General features: G+C 41.5%; 1 protein-coding gene across 6 annotated transcripts; it reads right to left on the minus strand.

The window, feature by feature from the left end:
• Positions 1-104: 104 nt before the first annotated feature.
• Positions 105-16,134, minus strand: ZFYVE21 (zinc finger FYVE-type containing 21). 6 transcript variants are annotated; one of them, XM_082318462.1, is made up of 8 exons: positions 15,927-16,134; positions 9,908-9,958; positions 7,790-7,958; positions 5,879-5,954; positions 5,076-5,167; positions 4,184-4,237; positions 2,485-2,627; positions 105-1,122 (listed from the first exon to the last, which is right to left on the minus strand). In XM_082318462.1, the coding sequence occupies exons 1-8, from the start codon at positions 16,056-16,058 to the stop codon at positions 1,087-1,089; spliced, it is 753 nt and encodes a 250-aa protein (XP_082174588.1). In that variant the 5' UTR covers positions 16,059-16,134; the 3' UTR covers positions 105-1,086. The 6 variants fall into 6 exon arrangements, with proteins under 6 accessions (XP_082174588.1, XP_082174589.1, XP_082174584.1 ...); XM_082318458.1 differs by lacking the exon at positions 105-1,122 and adding an exon at positions 1,154-2,099; XM_082318461.1 differs by lacking the exon at positions 105-1,122 and adding an exon at positions 2,013-2,361.
• Positions 16,135-16,557: the final 423 nt, after the last annotated feature.

Raw genomic sequence — 16,557 nt, forward strand, 5'->3', positions numbered from 1 at the left:
GCACAGAAAATGACTTGCCAAACAATTCTGGAACCTCCTTACACTACCAGTGCTCCGGTATTCCAACTGCAACAAATTAATACTTGTCTAGAAAAGCTCTCAAGGGTCCTTAACACACAAGCTGACACCGGAGCCTTGCGTGCTTGTTTCCTCAATTTCTACCAGCGGAGGAAGACGGAGGGCAGAAAGACACTTGGCTCAGCACACGTAGCTGGAGGATTCATCCCAGTAGTGGAACCAATTATCAACGCTTAGACCTAAAATTAGGGTGCTGCTTATAAAAAGTCAAAAGTTTCAGAGGGTAGAGACCACAGTATCCATCACTAAAGAAGTTACATACTGTGAAATTAAGTATCACCTTTTTTTTTTTAAATAAGTGAATTAATTTATTCATATTTGTACATTAAATTGTATACAATTTCAGATAGCGTTACAGTTAGATTAACAAAAGCTAGTTACCAAAAAGAAAATACAAAACTAAAAACTATTCTGGAAGCTTATTTATTACAGAAGGAAAGTTTCAAGATCATGTTCATGTAAGTCCAGTTTGGTGATTTTTGGTGAAATATTTAGATGTTTAAAATGAAATGTTTAAAAAAATCAAGTGACTTCTATAAAATCATATCTAAGGCAGATTTTATTGTACATCATTGATTTTAAACATTTGGATAGAGGGAAAAACCTGAGATCTATACCCAAAAGCTATTCTCTGCAGAAGAGACATACATTTGTTTGCATTTTGTAGCAAACAGTATATATAATTGTTACTATAAAAGTTGTGCTGTACATTAGCTGTAGTGCAGGTCACTTTCATATTAAGTGCCAGTAAAGGCTTAACAAAATATACAAAGTCTTAAAAGGTGAGGCTGTTTAAAGCATTAATTGTATACATATTGCACACTATAGTGAATACTCATGGTTCAAAAAATACTCACATTGCATTTGCCAGTTCTTACATAATGAACCACACTGGAATGAGAGAGGGTCAAGAACAGCAAATGTTACCAGCTGTCAAATTAGCAGAAAGTGAGAGGCAGGTCCATGGAGGCTGGTGTCTTCCCTCGAGTGGCCAACCGTTTGCTGGTCTTACTGGTCCCGGGACTCATAAAGAAGTTTCGTTGCCTAACATGAAGGCAAAACGTCATTGTGTTAACTGAAGTTTCACTTGCAGCCACCTAACCTCCGAACGTGCCCTTTAAACCCAAGGCTTTAAGTTCCTCCTCTGCTGTCTTCCTTAGGCTAAGGCACTTAATAGCATTCAGTAATTTTTTTTAAACTATTCAAGGTTATGTTAAGTGCAGAACCTGAAGTCACTGAAGATTTTAGATCAACTCACTTGTTTCTTTTTGGTCAGAAATGAAAAATGAAAACTGCCTTTGAAAAAGTTGAAGTAGTAGTTCTGAGATTTTGGTAATCTGTCTAAACATATGCAGTAACCAACGTTGTTCCGTTCTATATTCCTCCTACCTCTTCTGCTTCCCCCTCGCAAAGTTTTGGTGAAGTGTTCCGTTCGTCTCAAACCATAGTACGTGATGGGAACAGACGTCCTTTCTCTAGCAATAACTCCTTTTACGTGCTGTTCACTAGGACCTCTGTAAGTCTCACTACTCGGAAGCCCAGTCAAAGGAGACAAATCAGCACAGGGAGGGTGTTAAGCTTATCCATAAAATACCCGTTCTCAGCATATTTGTGGGAGTTGCATCGCTTGAGAGATGAATTGGAACAGGCATAAGGAAGAGCTAACTTGTCCTCCCGTGGCAACACGAAGTTTGGGTGCACTGTGCTGAACACAAGTTAAACGCTGGGGCTAGGGGTGGCCGGGGAGCTTAACAGCGGCGGTAGAGAGGCAAACAGCCGCACGCTGGCATTTGCAGACAGCTTACAAAATACAGGTCTAATTATCAACCAGATGAGCCAAGTTCCAGAACTAGTTGGGGTGGTTTTGGTTTTTGTCTCCCATTACTTTGACTTATGAAATAATAAACTCCAGTTTCATTAGCCATCCAGAGCCTAACAACAGAAGATGAAACCGTCTTCCACAGGGTCCTGCCCCCATCCCTGCTCCTGTTTTCAAAAATCGGCAACTTCTTTAAGCCTTCCTAAAGTAGTTAAAACATAGTTCATAGTTAGCTGAGTTTAGGTTCAGAAGAGTATTTCATAATGCACATTCTTCAGTGAGTAACAAAAACCTAAGGAAGTTGGAAGTCTAACTCCTACTTCTTTCACCTAACGACACACATGACATCTTGGGAAACTCTTTGTAGTGCCTATCTTCTTCAGGTATCCGAGCATAAAGCTAAAGTCATGTTCATAACAACCATCCATAGCTTCCGTTTTCTTAAGCAACAAGGCCCTAAAATCCTTAAATAAAAAATAATAAAAATTAAAAAAGCCTCCTAAGGCTGCATACTCCCTTAAGTGCTACTCAGCACCCCACGTTAAGATTTTCTTCAGCTTTCTGTGAGTTTTGCCTCCTCTGCTTACCTTATGCATAGCTGCCAGCCAGCTCGCCGACAGCTTCTTGTTACAGCTGAAGTCTTCACTGGCCGTAAATTTCATCTGCGTGAGCTCCTCCGATCCTGGTACCTTATACTGCAGAATCATACCTATAGCACGGGTGTTGCCTCCTGAAAAAAGAAAGAAACCCTTGAACAGCAACAGGTTTCACCAACTAAGTAACACAACTTCTAGCTAGTAAGCGTGTTTGAAGAAAACTACCTCATCGCTTCATTCAAAGCGCTAGCAACTGCCGGGGCGCTAACTGCCGCATCGGGAGGCGGTGACCACGGGCGTTAGTGCCAGGCAATGGAATGTGCAGGCTCAGTGTTGGCTAATTCCCTCACTGAGAACCACCGAGGCAGAACTTCTGTAAGCCCTCGGGTAAAGCCGCTAGCAACACACGCTAGGAGTACCCTCACGCTTTAATGTTACCACGCCTTCTCTTCAGTAGACGCCACAGTTTCGCACTGTAGCCTGCGGTTTATAACCTGCGTTACTAGCATCCGGTTTGACATCGGAGAGGGGATCCGTGCTCGAGCCGCAGCCTGGCACAGCGGTCGGCAGTCCCTCCGAATCTGGCAAAGGGAAAGGTGCTTAGGCAAGACTAGACGACGACTGGCAACGTCACTGACTTCCTGAGGGAAATCCGCTACAACAGACGTTGCTCTGACAACAGTCTGATAGCGAGATGTTTGTCTCTCTCTCACTCTAGCTGCATAGAGATTAAAATAAACCAAAGCAAAACTACAGAAATGAAACAAAAGCTTTGTTTAGAACAGCACACTGATGCTTTACGCAGACTTGACTGGCATTGCTTACTTCCTGAAGCAGCAGAGCACAAACTAAGCCCCAGGAACAGCTCCACCACACAGACAGGGACACTTTATGCAAACTCTGCCCGAGAGGGCTCCTGGAGGCCGTTACTGTAATATCCAAGGAGCCAAAGACAGACAACCTCGGTCTAAGCAACCTGGTCAAAAGCCCACTAACAGTGCTTATAAAAGTAGCTATTATCTCCTCTTCTGGGATAAACTGATACCCAACTTCCTCATCACTCGCTCCCCTGCATCCACCTGGTCAGAGGAACAGATTAGGGCCCTACTCGGAGATAAACCCGTGGAAATCCAACACCTACAGCCTTGACCAGTTTTATTTATTCACATTGCCCATGTCTGGCATTCCAGGACATCACCGACTCAGGCAGCACACACCTTACACAACAAGACATCGTATTTATTTTAAAGAAGTGTAAAAGCAAGCCATTAATTAACAGTTTATTCAGTGCAAAAACCTTACTGGACAGTAGCCAAGAAGTATATTATTGATTTCTGGTATACACAATTCAGCACACCTCTGCTGAAGCAGGTGATGCGTAATGCTGTGTACCACTGAAGATATTATTTCTCATCTTCCCTTCTCTCTTCTAGTATGGGCAATAGCACATGTGGTCTAAAGGTGGCCTCGAATGTTTTAGTTCTCCTCCAAAAAGTTACAAAACATTCATTCTCAGTTTACTGAACAGACAGGTGGGAAGGAACAGATACATGTCAGATTTGAACACAACTTGTCTGAAGTTGAACAGCTATCAATCAAGCAAAAAAACCAGCACTGCAGAGGAAGAAAGACGGGAGGGGGGTCATGGCAACATGCTTAGGTGTGTCATGCTCAAAGGTACGGGCGGTACCTTCAGTAATGTGCTGGCTCTCCAGAAGGCTGGTGTAAGTGTGAATATCCTTCTCTACCATCAAGAAGGCAGGCAGGCAGGCAAAAAGATAAAGCAGTCAGAAGAGCAGTGAACAAGGAATTAAGTAACTCAGCAACACATCTGGTGGATTTGAATACCAAGATAACTTTATTGAAGTTAACATGCTGTACTGACTGACTATTGCACAGATAGGCTGTCCGATTAGAAAATTCCAGCAGTGACAGAGGTGTTGCTAAAGAACAATTATTAAAATTCCTGACCTTGTTTGTTCTCATTTCAGTGAAATCATATTCAAGTTCATCCTGAAATACTCTAAAATCTGGTAAGAGATGAGGCAGTAAGTGGCTGCCCTCTGATTCAGATGTTACCAGTTTCATTCGGCCACCCCTTCATCGTGAATGAAATTAAGAAAGCGTAGTTTAATTATTTATTTTTCCCCACAGTTTCTCTCTCACTCCCCTCACAATTGTTTGTACCAGTAGAAGAGAAATCCCAGCTGCATTCTGACATGGAAGCTACCAAGGGCTAACCGTTCCCTCCTACGAGCTTCTGAATCAATAGATGTTTGTATTTAGCCAAGAGAAAGGATCAGAACAGATGCTGACCGCCTTTACTCAGGTTTATCAAGAAGTTCTCCCATATCAGAGCTCTAAGGTAATTTCTCAGTTCTTTGGTTTTCCCCCCAAATCCCAACAGCCACATGGACAGGGTTCCACACACACTGTGCTCTATTCTGAGAGCAGTTGTAACTAATATAGTTACACCTAAGTTACCAATAACCTAGAAATGCACTGTCTAGCTCGAACAATAATTACAACTTCATATATTTTTTTCTTAATAGTTCATTTGTATTCAATGAAAAAAAATTTACCTCCAGGAGTAAATCCCTCTGTAAGTATCTGAACAGTTGAAATCTGTATAATTTCAATTTCATAGTGGCTGTCTCCATCCAAAACTAGGTATCTATGTAACAGAAGAAAAACTTTAAAAAAAACAAAACAAAACTGTTTTTTCTACAATATCAAGTCCAAATCAAAGGAAAAAAATAAACACAATCTCTCAGTGACTGGCTCTTTATATGTTTTGTGGTGGGGAGGGAGAGAAATAAAGAAGGAAAAATTACTTTTCATTTAAGTTCTCCATTTAAAGGAAAACAAACAACACAAAACATATAGTTCGGTTTGCCAGGAGACTCTTTCAAAATATTAAAAGCATTCTTCCAAAGTTCTGGGGGAAGAAGAGAACACGGCGTCTAAAGTGTTCTAGCCAACCAAACTACAGGGATGACCAAAGTAATGCTTTGCTGCATGTTAAACAATATGGTGCAGTATTAGAATCATTCTGAAACAAGCTTTTTTCAGTGGCTACAGATTTTTCCCTGCTCCCCCTTCCTCCAATCCCCCATTAGCTGGCAAAACCACTGCCTTCCAGTGGCACTGAGAGGCATTATCAGTGAGTGGAGCTCCACCTTTCTAAGCCATTCCGATCCACGCTGCTAGTAAACTCAAACCAACAAATTCCAATAAAGCTGTACATATCCTTTCAGTCCAATTACTCTTTCCAATATCCTCACAGCACACCACTCATATTTTGTTTAGGTGATTAGATAATAATATAGCTGTAAGTGCAACAATAATATAGTTTACAAGTGCAATTTCTATCAATCTTTCTCACCTCTGATTGTTGGAGAGTCGGCAAACCATGAGCTCAGATTTATCGGATGTTCCCAGAGTTACAAAGAATGTAGCACCTGGAAAGAAATGTTTTAGTATTCTAATGCATAGTTTAGGAAGGAACATGCAAGTATCAAAAAGGACAACTAATTTTTACTTACTGCACCTAATACACTGAATTGGGTGAATTAAGAGACCAATTGAAATGTCAAACTGATTAACATCAGCAAAACACTCAAGTATAAAAAGCGCATCTTTAATTATCATGTTCTGAATCACAGGACCTTTCACAATTGCTATGTAATTTTTCCCACATGTTGTAGAAATACAGATGATACCTAAGGTCAATCTTAAAAATGAGAACAGATTTGGAGATGGCAAAAAAAGGCAATTAAAGACCCTATCTTGTCACCCTAATACACACTATTGTTTCAATATTAAAAAAAAAAAATCTGTCAGAAGAATCTAATAGCAGGATGTGACCTTCAGCTCTATGCTTAATAAATAGTAAGGATACCTCTTTTTCATTACTGAAGGCTAGCTCAGTCTTACTTTGAGGTCAATGAACTTCAGCCTTCATGTTATGTTTCTTCCTGCTCAAAACAGCTGCTTTGACATCAGGGAAGTCATCTTAGCTACATTAGTAAAGTGATTCATCACTTAAAAGAAAGCAGACTACATGCCTAACCACTTTATTTCCTTCACGCCTCACGCTCCCTGTATTGCCTAATCCCAATACTGTTGGCCTGGGAAATAAAAAAATAATAATAAAAAAAAACCAACACACCACACCACATACAGCCCTGCCAAATGGTCTGCAATCCATCTCCATAATCCGAACCATGCAGCCTCAGCCAGCCTCACCTCGCTGTCTATGTCACAATTTTACGCAGTCTCGCTGTCCCCTCAGCACGGACCCCCAGCCTGCTGCTAAGCGAGATAGGCAACAGCAGCAAAACTGCAAAGGGCACCACAACCACCATCTCTCTGACTGAGATCTGTGGCTCTACAGTAAGTCAGGAACAACTTCAGGCTTGAACTGCATAACACGAATGCAAGCAGGACAAGCTTTTAAAAAAAAAAATAATCTTCAGTTTAAAATACATTATTTGAAACCTCACCTACACCTTCATCTGCAGAGCAGAGTGAAGAACGATTTGCGTGTTACAGGGATGAGCATACTCCTTTCTGAACCTAGAATCTCCCTAGGAACGGTCACGCTAATCAGACGTGTGGTTTAGCTTACCGATTATACACACTGGAGCCGTGCTGAGAGTCGAGAGCCCATCAAAAGGGCTCTCAATCACAGAATATTTTCTGTGAACAGAAACAATCACAGAATATTTTAAAAACTGAAGACTCAGCTTTCTTAACGTAACTGGAACACGAATTCCTGTATTGCATGTAGTTTTAATGCTACGCAAAATTGACCACTCACGATGATCTGCCATCAACCGTAGCTGTAGGCCATAGACAAGATCAAAGCTAACAGACGAAGCTTGAAGCAAGCACTGTTTCTTGTTAGAAAATATTAAAATATTCTCTATTGTTACGTAGTTTTCATCCTTATTTAATGTAACAGGAATCTGGCTAAAAGATGCATTATTTTAAGAAGAATGCCAACTGCACACACATCTGTTCTCAGAGGCGTTAAAAATTCCTTTGTCTTCAATTAAATCACTCTTTATAAATATTGACTAAAAAGTGTAAACTTCTCTCTAAATAAACAGATAACACAGAATTATTAACTTGCAAATAAGAAGCATGGCAACAACAAAGTATTTAAAGCAGACAAAACTGCAGCTTGTGTGACAAGAGGCATTACTCTTGCTGTTTATCGCATTTGTGCAACACCGCATTTGAATAAATATAAATGAGATCAAACCAGCATATATATGCATTCAGTCCTTACCATTCATGAGCACTTTAAGCTGTTTGTCATAAAATTCTGTTTCTTTCTGAGAGATGAGGGCACATTCAGCACACTGGCGCACAGGGTCCACAAAGCACATGCGAGGCAGAGGCACTTTTTTACTGCAGCACTTGTCACAGAAGCACTTTCCACATCTTCGGCAGTGATGCTAAGCATGAGAGAACATTTGCTTTATTTATTTACACAGGAAACTATTAAGGAATAATTTAATAGACTTACCACCGTAAATATCCTCCTCCCCAAGAAACAGAGCAGTTTCTCTGGTGTGAAACATGCAAGTTGAGGGATAGGTAAAGGAAATTTAAATGCTAGAGTGACAGAAGGACATCTCTGAAGATGGAACACCAAGGACGGAGTACAGGATGAACAGCAGCACTATAAGCCTTTGTTGGCACTCTGTAAACATGCTTCTAAAGCAGACCACACAAGACCCCGAAAGGGCTTCTCCAGTGCCCAGGAAACCTTACTGTCAATAAAAATACAAAAGAACAGTGGTTTCTAGGTCCCTTCCCACTTTCAAGCAAAGATCTTGGGAAACTTCAACTGGAGATCCTATTCTTCTACCTTAAAACTTATTCTCAATTTTTTTCCCATGGAAACTTAAAACCTAAAGCTATTTCTCTATCAGAAATCTCAGGCAGCGTAGTACAAATCCAGTGAAGTTGCAAAATCAGAACTAGTATTGCAATGTGTTTCACAGCTGCTAAATCTGCAACGAGTGGCTTGTGCTCCAAATCCCCACCGGGGTGGGACAGCCCCAGCAGGCCTTCCTGATGCAAGTTCTCATGTCAGAACAAGTATTCCAGGCAAGCAGGAACTGATTTGTGGCTCCAAGCAGGTTGGATCAGCTTGATACAAGGAACTGATACCCTGCAGTTTTGATCAGTGTTAGGCTTTCCTTCCAAACATTATGCAAAATTCTCTGGAGTACCTCTTTCCCAGGGCTACCTCCATTTACTTCCCAAAGCTAACACAAGTAAAACACAGCCGCCTAATGAATTAGTGCTTCTCAAAATGCTCTAACCAACCAACAACCATGCTCTTAACCCATCCAACTACAGGGTAAAACAAGAACTAGGAGAAAGTACACCCAATGATTTAGGAGTACTAGGATCGCTAACCGACATCCTAATGCTCTTCAGGCCTCCTGAAAATTTACACCTATCTGGTATAACCTATTACTACGTCTGGTTTACAATTTCTCCTTCCCTTGCCCTCCAAACAATAAAATAAAAAACACTGACTACGTCGATGCACTACAAGTCACACTTGCACATCTTTCTTCACTTTCACAAGAGCGTGCTGAGTGAGTGTCAATGTAGTTATACAAAAGAATGATACTCCCTGCCAGAAATCATCGTTGGCCTTTTTTTGGGAGGCTGCTTTCCTTCTCCATGCAGAAACCCCAGTATCAGCAGAATGTTTTCTGATAGTAGCAGTCCATACACCAGCATGCATTCCACAGTGGCCTGCTTACTTTTATGTAATGAACATAATTTAATGTTAGTGTTTTCTCTTCGTACAGTGAGCCTACTTATGGCTCACAGCAATCAAGGCGGTTCATACTTTCTACTTTAATTAGAAATTCCCTTTTCCAAACCCAAGATAAATCCTTGTTTACTTTTAGAACAGAAGGAGAATCTGAGTTTTGGTTCTCCACATTTTACCAATACGGTTCTTTAATGTACAATTATAATTCATTACTCCTGAAAACATTTTTGCTTACATTTCCACAACTAATTTTATGTCCCAAAACACAACTGAATTAGTTGATTTGGTTTCTGTGTCAGTACTGATGTTAGCAGCCCACTCCAGTGCGAGTTCCTCTAACTCTTCCTTTGAATTTCAATCCTGTCAGTACCCAGTAATTTGGAAAAACTCTATGTGTTACACATTGAGCACCACGAAGAATTTCAAAGAAACAGAATTAAAACAAAAAGGACCTCTACTTAGAAGAGGCAGAACAGAAAGAAAAACTACTTTAAGTTATATCAGACTTTGCACGCTATTCTACTGAAATCTAAATTTTAAATCAAAAAAAGTCCATATTAGTATTTTGCAACAGTTAATGCTTTACATTTCATTGATTTCTCTTACCTTTCTAGTTATGAAGTCAAATTTTGTATCACACTGCATACATCTTGGGCACTAGAAAACAGTACAAATTAATATTAATCTACAAGATTTCTAAACCTTTAATCCTACTACCATATGCGAAGACTAAGCTTTATATTATGCCCTAAAAAGAAACACCTCCAACAAATTTCCATCCTTTATCTTTTCACCATGGATGGTTTTCATTTATTTTAATATTGATGTAGCAAAACAATGTCATCCTCATTTGTAAGACAAAAAAAGCTGCCAAACTCATTCGCCCTAAGGAATACTGCATCTTGCCAGCGGTCTAAACTACATTTCAGAAGTATTTATGTTTAATTATGCTCGGCTATCCAGACAGTCATATACTCCACAGTCGACTGTTTTTATGTTGTCATCCTCACTATGCTATACTGTGATGCTTCTGTTGACTCTCTAAAACATTGTTTATGTATTTTAATGCTCTCAATACTTACACGTTTTTGAAACATGCTAGGAGATATTTGGTTTTCTTCCAAGCCACTAAGACTTAATTTTTCTTCCAACTACAAAATGTCCCTTCCTGAAATATCTCCTTCCTAAAACAAGCTTACACCCACACTCCTCCCAAAAGAAAAGCCAGAAAAACATTGAAGTTTCTCTCTTGCAACTAAGGAGAGTTTAAGGGGTGACAGTTTTGATTTTCTAAACTAGCAGAAGTGATCAGTGATTGTTACAACAATTAAAGTTTTCTATACAGAAAGTCACTTACCAAAGGGCTGACACTCACCGCTTAGATCACTAGATTTTCACCAAGACTTTACGTATTTTTATCCACCACATCAAAAACCAGTCTCCAGTTGCTTTTGCTTATAAAGCAATTTGTTAGATTTATTTGCAAATATTAATGAAAAATTATGCCTGACACCTGAATCGGGAGAACATGGTTAGATCCTGCAGTATGTTTTGTAACTCTAGAAATCTAAAAGCTCTTCAAACTAAACTATCTCAAACTACAGCAGAATGTCATCTTAAAAGCATGCCCTAAGCTGAGCAGGTGCTATTTGCTAAGCACACAGTAATCACCGTTTGCCTTTAATTAACACATTTCAATACCTAACCCTTTATGTTCTATGAATTCCTTCAGGTTACAACAGCTTTTGCCATCTATTTCGGGGACTTCTGCTTCAGCAGATACCCAACCACCGTCACAAGTTCAATAACGATAGCTAAGAAAATATCACAGCAGCTAAGTTAAACATTCTCTAGAAACGTTTCAGGCTCTTTTAAAGTACAAGATTGTTAATAATTTGCAACAGCCTATATGAAGTGTTCTGACATCTAAACAGAAGTTTAACAAATTAGAGAGTAACTGCAGTCACTATAACGGAACATAAATAGCTACTTGCAATATTTGTCACAACAAACTACCTGTTTCTAAATCCCACACAAAAGAGAACTAGAAGTGTTCCTGTAGCGCCTCAAACAGCGTACTGATAAGGCATCCAACCACCTCTTCCCACAATGGCTGCAGAAAAGCTTATTCTAACATTCACTGATGAATATCCTTCAGCATAAAGCAACTTCAGTATTCCTCAGGTTTCACCTCTGTAACAAGTAGTTCTCTACAGCTAATACCACATTTTAGCCTACTCTGATCTTTAGTCTTTTAATTCTTGACATGTGTAGCTTAATAGCTTGTCTGGGAGCACGACCTGGCAAGAATTTTTGTATACTTTGAATTTACCAGGAGTCTAACTAATTTTCTTAATGAAAACTTTTTTTTTTTTTTGTCAGAAATTAGACAGCACAAGCCACAAACTATGGGAAAAAAACGGTCTTCTAAATACTGTCCTAAATAGACTTCATACACAACGTTACGCTAAACATACAAGTTGCTTTTCAGGAAGGAAGAGTTATCCATTCTCTCTTATTTAATACAAACTCCATAGAAAAACATTTCTGAATTCCAAACGTATCATGACAACACTGCCTCATACATAGAGCAGTCATAAATAAACCACCAGTCAAATGGCAGATGGCAGCAGGCATCACAGAACGGGATTTTCCTACAAAAATGTTCTAATACAAGTAGGCTCAAGACAGTGTTCCTTCAAGGCACTTCTGCTTCAAGTAACCAAAATCAAGTGAATCCATTTGCATAATATCAACTTCTACTTTGCCTGGGAAGAGATTGCTATTGAAAAACATCTTGAAAGGCGAATCCTTCCTATTCATCCATATGCCGACATAATTAGAGAGTGCATGAATACTGAACTAAGCTTTATAGCTTTAAGGGGTTTTTTTATCACATTTACAGAGAAGAAAGCATGATGTTTGAGATACTTTTCGTGTCTTCAAGACACAGGCTTTTTAAAACTACTGCAAATCCGAGTTTTTTGGAAAGTGGAAACAAAAAGATATAAAATAAGAAATTAAATTAAAATGCATGTCATGAGTATATTCGTTTCACATACAATCAACATACCATGAATACTAATATCAGATTACTTCATATAGCAAGAGGAAAATGGAAGAACATCCAACAGTTGTGGGATTTTGTTACTAATTCTGAAATACCGGAATTTGTTCATTACAAATAGAGTGGAACTTCTCATGCATTTGCTGAAGCGTGATAACAAACTTGCCTAACACTGCAGATCCAGCCAGAGGTGAGAGCACCATAGGTGGACAGGAAGCTATAGTTACACTTCATATGCTTTATTTGCATGTACAATAACAAAGTGATTCAAGAAGGGATGCAAGGTAACACCTGGTTAAGCTTGTTAACACAGCCAACTTTTGCAAATGTGAATGTTCACAAGCTCGTCAAATCACACCTTGTAACACACCTGACCAAAACAGGTGATGCCCGAGTGGCAAACACCACAATGCAAACATAGGGCAGACACAGCTTACGATGCCTTCTGATATTACAACTGTACAGGGCCAATTCATTGCCTGAGCTACACGAGCTTGCCAGCAGCCCGAGCGCAGCTCTGTCGCGCAACTAGTGCCGACCCCGAGAGCCTGAGCCGACAGAGGACACGGCTACACAAAGCTCAGTCCCCTCCCGCAGTGATCCCGGAGCCCCAGGGAATCACTGCCGCCGCATCCGTACGCTCCTCTCGCACACCCCAGCTCCGAGGCACCCAGTGCTCCTCGGCCACGTAAAGATCTGGGACACGGCTGGATGGCACGAGGTTTGGCCACCTCTCCATTCGAACATACAAATTCTACTCAATTTCTAGTCCAAGATTTCCTTAACAGGAACACCATCAGCTGAGCTCTGCCGGTGATTAATGAAGAAATTCTGGGTTAGACCAGGCGCATGCCAGCATTTTAAGCTCTGTCTCAAGTTTAATGATGCTCTGCACAGATTTTCATAATATTATCCACCTCAACCCATTATTTATATTATAAATAAGACTACCAAAAAAAAAGTTTTCTGTAGTCCTGCTTCAGTCTTACACTTCAAACTCCTCAAAATAACTGATATTTTAAGACTGTATAATCTTGTGACATAAAATTTAAATACATTTCAGTGTTATATAAGTTTTGCCAAACTACTAACTGCCATAATTTTTAGGTGGCTTTACTTTTAAAAAGTAAGCCAGTAGCCTCTTCCTGCATAAGAAAAATAAAGCTACTGAATTTGTGAGTGTTACTGGCCACACAGCAGAAGCCAGCATATTTGAAAAGCCAGATCAACATTTGCCAATACCAGTCTCTTGCTTGGACAAAGAACATGGTTTTTTTAATTACATCTAACATGGTAACAAGAGAAGTGTTGTTGCTGAATTCATTAACCAGATAACACTGTCTTTTTACATTTCATTTTATTAATAAAAACATGGGGTTTATAAGCTTCCCTGTATATTGTGCACCTGCTTTATTTAAGGAAGAAGTTTGTAACATATTTGGTAATCATTAACCAAAGGAATGTCAGCACTTCAATACAGTTTACAAAACTTAGTAAAATAACTTTTTACAAAAGAACAATAATGCAAGATTAAGAATATGAATTAACAAATGCATTTAAATGTTTGCCTATAATACATTGCTGACGCAAAGGCAACATTCAATCAGAAATCAACACCATCAGCTTATTGACCAGCAGACTACAGGGGAAAAGTTGAATTTTAAGGAGAATGAATACCTGCAGTACAACTGTAATATAGAATTCAAACTAACAACACATCAGACTGATGTATCTAAAATACACAGACTTAAGTCTTAAATATAGCTAACTAGTTTAAATAAATTCTACCACAATCCTCAAACAACTTTTAGTTGAATTAAGATGGTGCTATGTATTAGACTGAGTTAGAAGTACCTTACTTTTTTTAAATGAAGCTAGTCTGCTATAATCAAGGACTATTGAAATACAAAACTACATTTCAGAGGGTCAGGGAGAAAGCTAATTTCAATTTAACTGTTACACAAATTATATCCACTAATGATGACATCAGGAATCATGTTTCCAGGTGGCGCAGGTCAGCGCACACAGGGCACAGCAAGTCACCGACACAGCAAAAGCAGACTCCACGCAACGCAAAGGGAAAGCACTTACACAATAACTGCTCAGACTTTGCTACACGCTCCCTGATAAATACACGCCCCATCTGCACCACACCACATATGGTGCCAGCTGGGTGGGAACCCAGAGAGCTGAGCACCGGGTCCTTCGAATGGCACCCAGCTCCCGCCACTGAAAATGTTGTCTTAGCTACGCTTCATGTCAGACAGACACCCACCTCCCAGAGGACAGGGAGGATTTTTTTAATACTCTAAGCATGGAAGAGAATAACTTGAGAAAACTCCCCCAAGGTATTTCAGCAGACCGCTAGTTTAAAATAAGTTGAAAAAGTCACTTTCCAAAAAAAGTGTTGTTATTTTGAACAAAACCAGCAACTGACTTACTAATCATGCACATTATGACAGTAAAGGTTAGTCTGAGCTGCAGAAGCTGTGCTAGCAGAGGGAGTCTGCAGAATTATTACTTTTACACAGAACTTTTTGCCTCAAGAAAATTTTCTTCCTCATTCCTAACCAAGGAGGACATAGTGTTCCCATACAAAACAGACCAACCATGTCAGTATCTGGCAAAGAATGGCTTTGTATAATGACTCCCTGCTTAAATTCATATTGGCTCATCTAAAAAACAAACAAACAAACAAACAAAAAAACAACAACAACAAAAACCTTAATCCTGGTCACACTTAAATGCATCGGCATGCATCCACACCACAGAATGTTGGCAATAATTAAATAAACAAACAATTGATTCCAAGTTGTATTACCATCCAGCTGTAGGGACTGGTAACAAAGAATGCGCATTACATGAAATTTAATATAACAACATGATCACACAGTTTACTTGAAAAGCATTTAAAGGCAAAGTTGACTGAAACAGTCTAAGTTATTTAATACTCATTTAACACTAAGGACATTCACACTGGGAGCCAGAAGGGCTGTCTAACTCAGCTTTATTGCCTTAAGACTTTTTTTTTTTAAGTCAACATGGTCTTCAGTATTATAAGCTTTTAAAGGGACAACGCTACTAAACATTAATACTGCATAGCTCGCTACGCTTTTAACTCATTAAGTTCCTCACTAATTTTGGTAGCAGGGCCACACATCCCCGAAGGACGAGTGCCGGTCCTGTCCTTTTCAGCCCATTTATCTCAGCGAAATAAAAACCTGTGGTTTACAACTAAAAAAACCGCACCCGGGCGAGCCCGATTCGCTGCCGGGTGGGTCCGAGGCGAGGCGAGCCGAGCCTGGCTCTCCTCAGCACCGGGCGGGCCAGCTCCCCCCCGGGCAGGGCTGCAAGCCCCCCGGGGCCGGCGCAGCCCCCGCCCCGGGGCCGGCGCAGCCCCCCGCGCTGCGAAGGGCCCCCCAGCCGCTCCAGCACCGCCGCGCCCCGGCGGGCAGCGACGGCTGAGGGAGGGAGGGAGGCGCCGGGAAACGGACGCGCAAGGAAGGGGAAGAAGCGCGATGGCAACCCCGGGTTCCCAGCCCCTCGGGATGAAAATACCTCCTTGTCAGGCACCCAGGGCGGCTCGTCCAGGCCGAAGGGGCTGCGGGCCGAGCGGTGCTCGGGCACCATGCGCAGCCCGCTGGGCGAGCGCACCAGCTTCTTGGCGTCGCGGGCCTCGCAGCCCGACATCTTTCCCCTCAAACGCCGCCACCGCTACTCGCCCCCCGGGGACTGGCAGCGCCGCTACCCAATGGCCGCCTGGACCCTTCGGGACGGGCAGCGAGCGAGCCCAATGGGAAGCAGCGAGCCGCCAGTCCCCGCTCCCCCACTCCAGACGCCCAATAGGACGCTGGCTCCGGGCTTCCCAGCCAATCCCGTGTCGCCTGGGGCTTAAGGCTGGCATGTTATTCCTTCCCCACCCCTTTGGCGCTCGAGGCGCATGCGCAACGGGAATCGCCGGCCCCCGCAACCCGGAAACGAAGGGCGTGCGCGCCTCAGCCCCGCCCCCGTATTCCGCGTTCGGGGAAGCGTGATAGCCAATCAGCGAGCAGGGCCGCGCAGCGGGGTGGGCTCAGCTGGCCGCGGCCTTGAGGAGCGGCGCTGCGGCGGCTCCACGGCTGGTGGGGCAGCGCCCGCCCCGAGGGGCCCGCCGAGCCGCTTGTGCCGCCGCCGGCAGTGGCGAACGCTC

Source organism: Platalea leucorodia (assembly GCF_965183815.1).
Source record: "Platalea leucorodia genome assembly, chromosome: 7".
NCBI lineage: Eukaryota > Metazoa > Chordata > Aves > Pelecaniformes > Threskiornithidae > Platalea > Platalea leucorodia.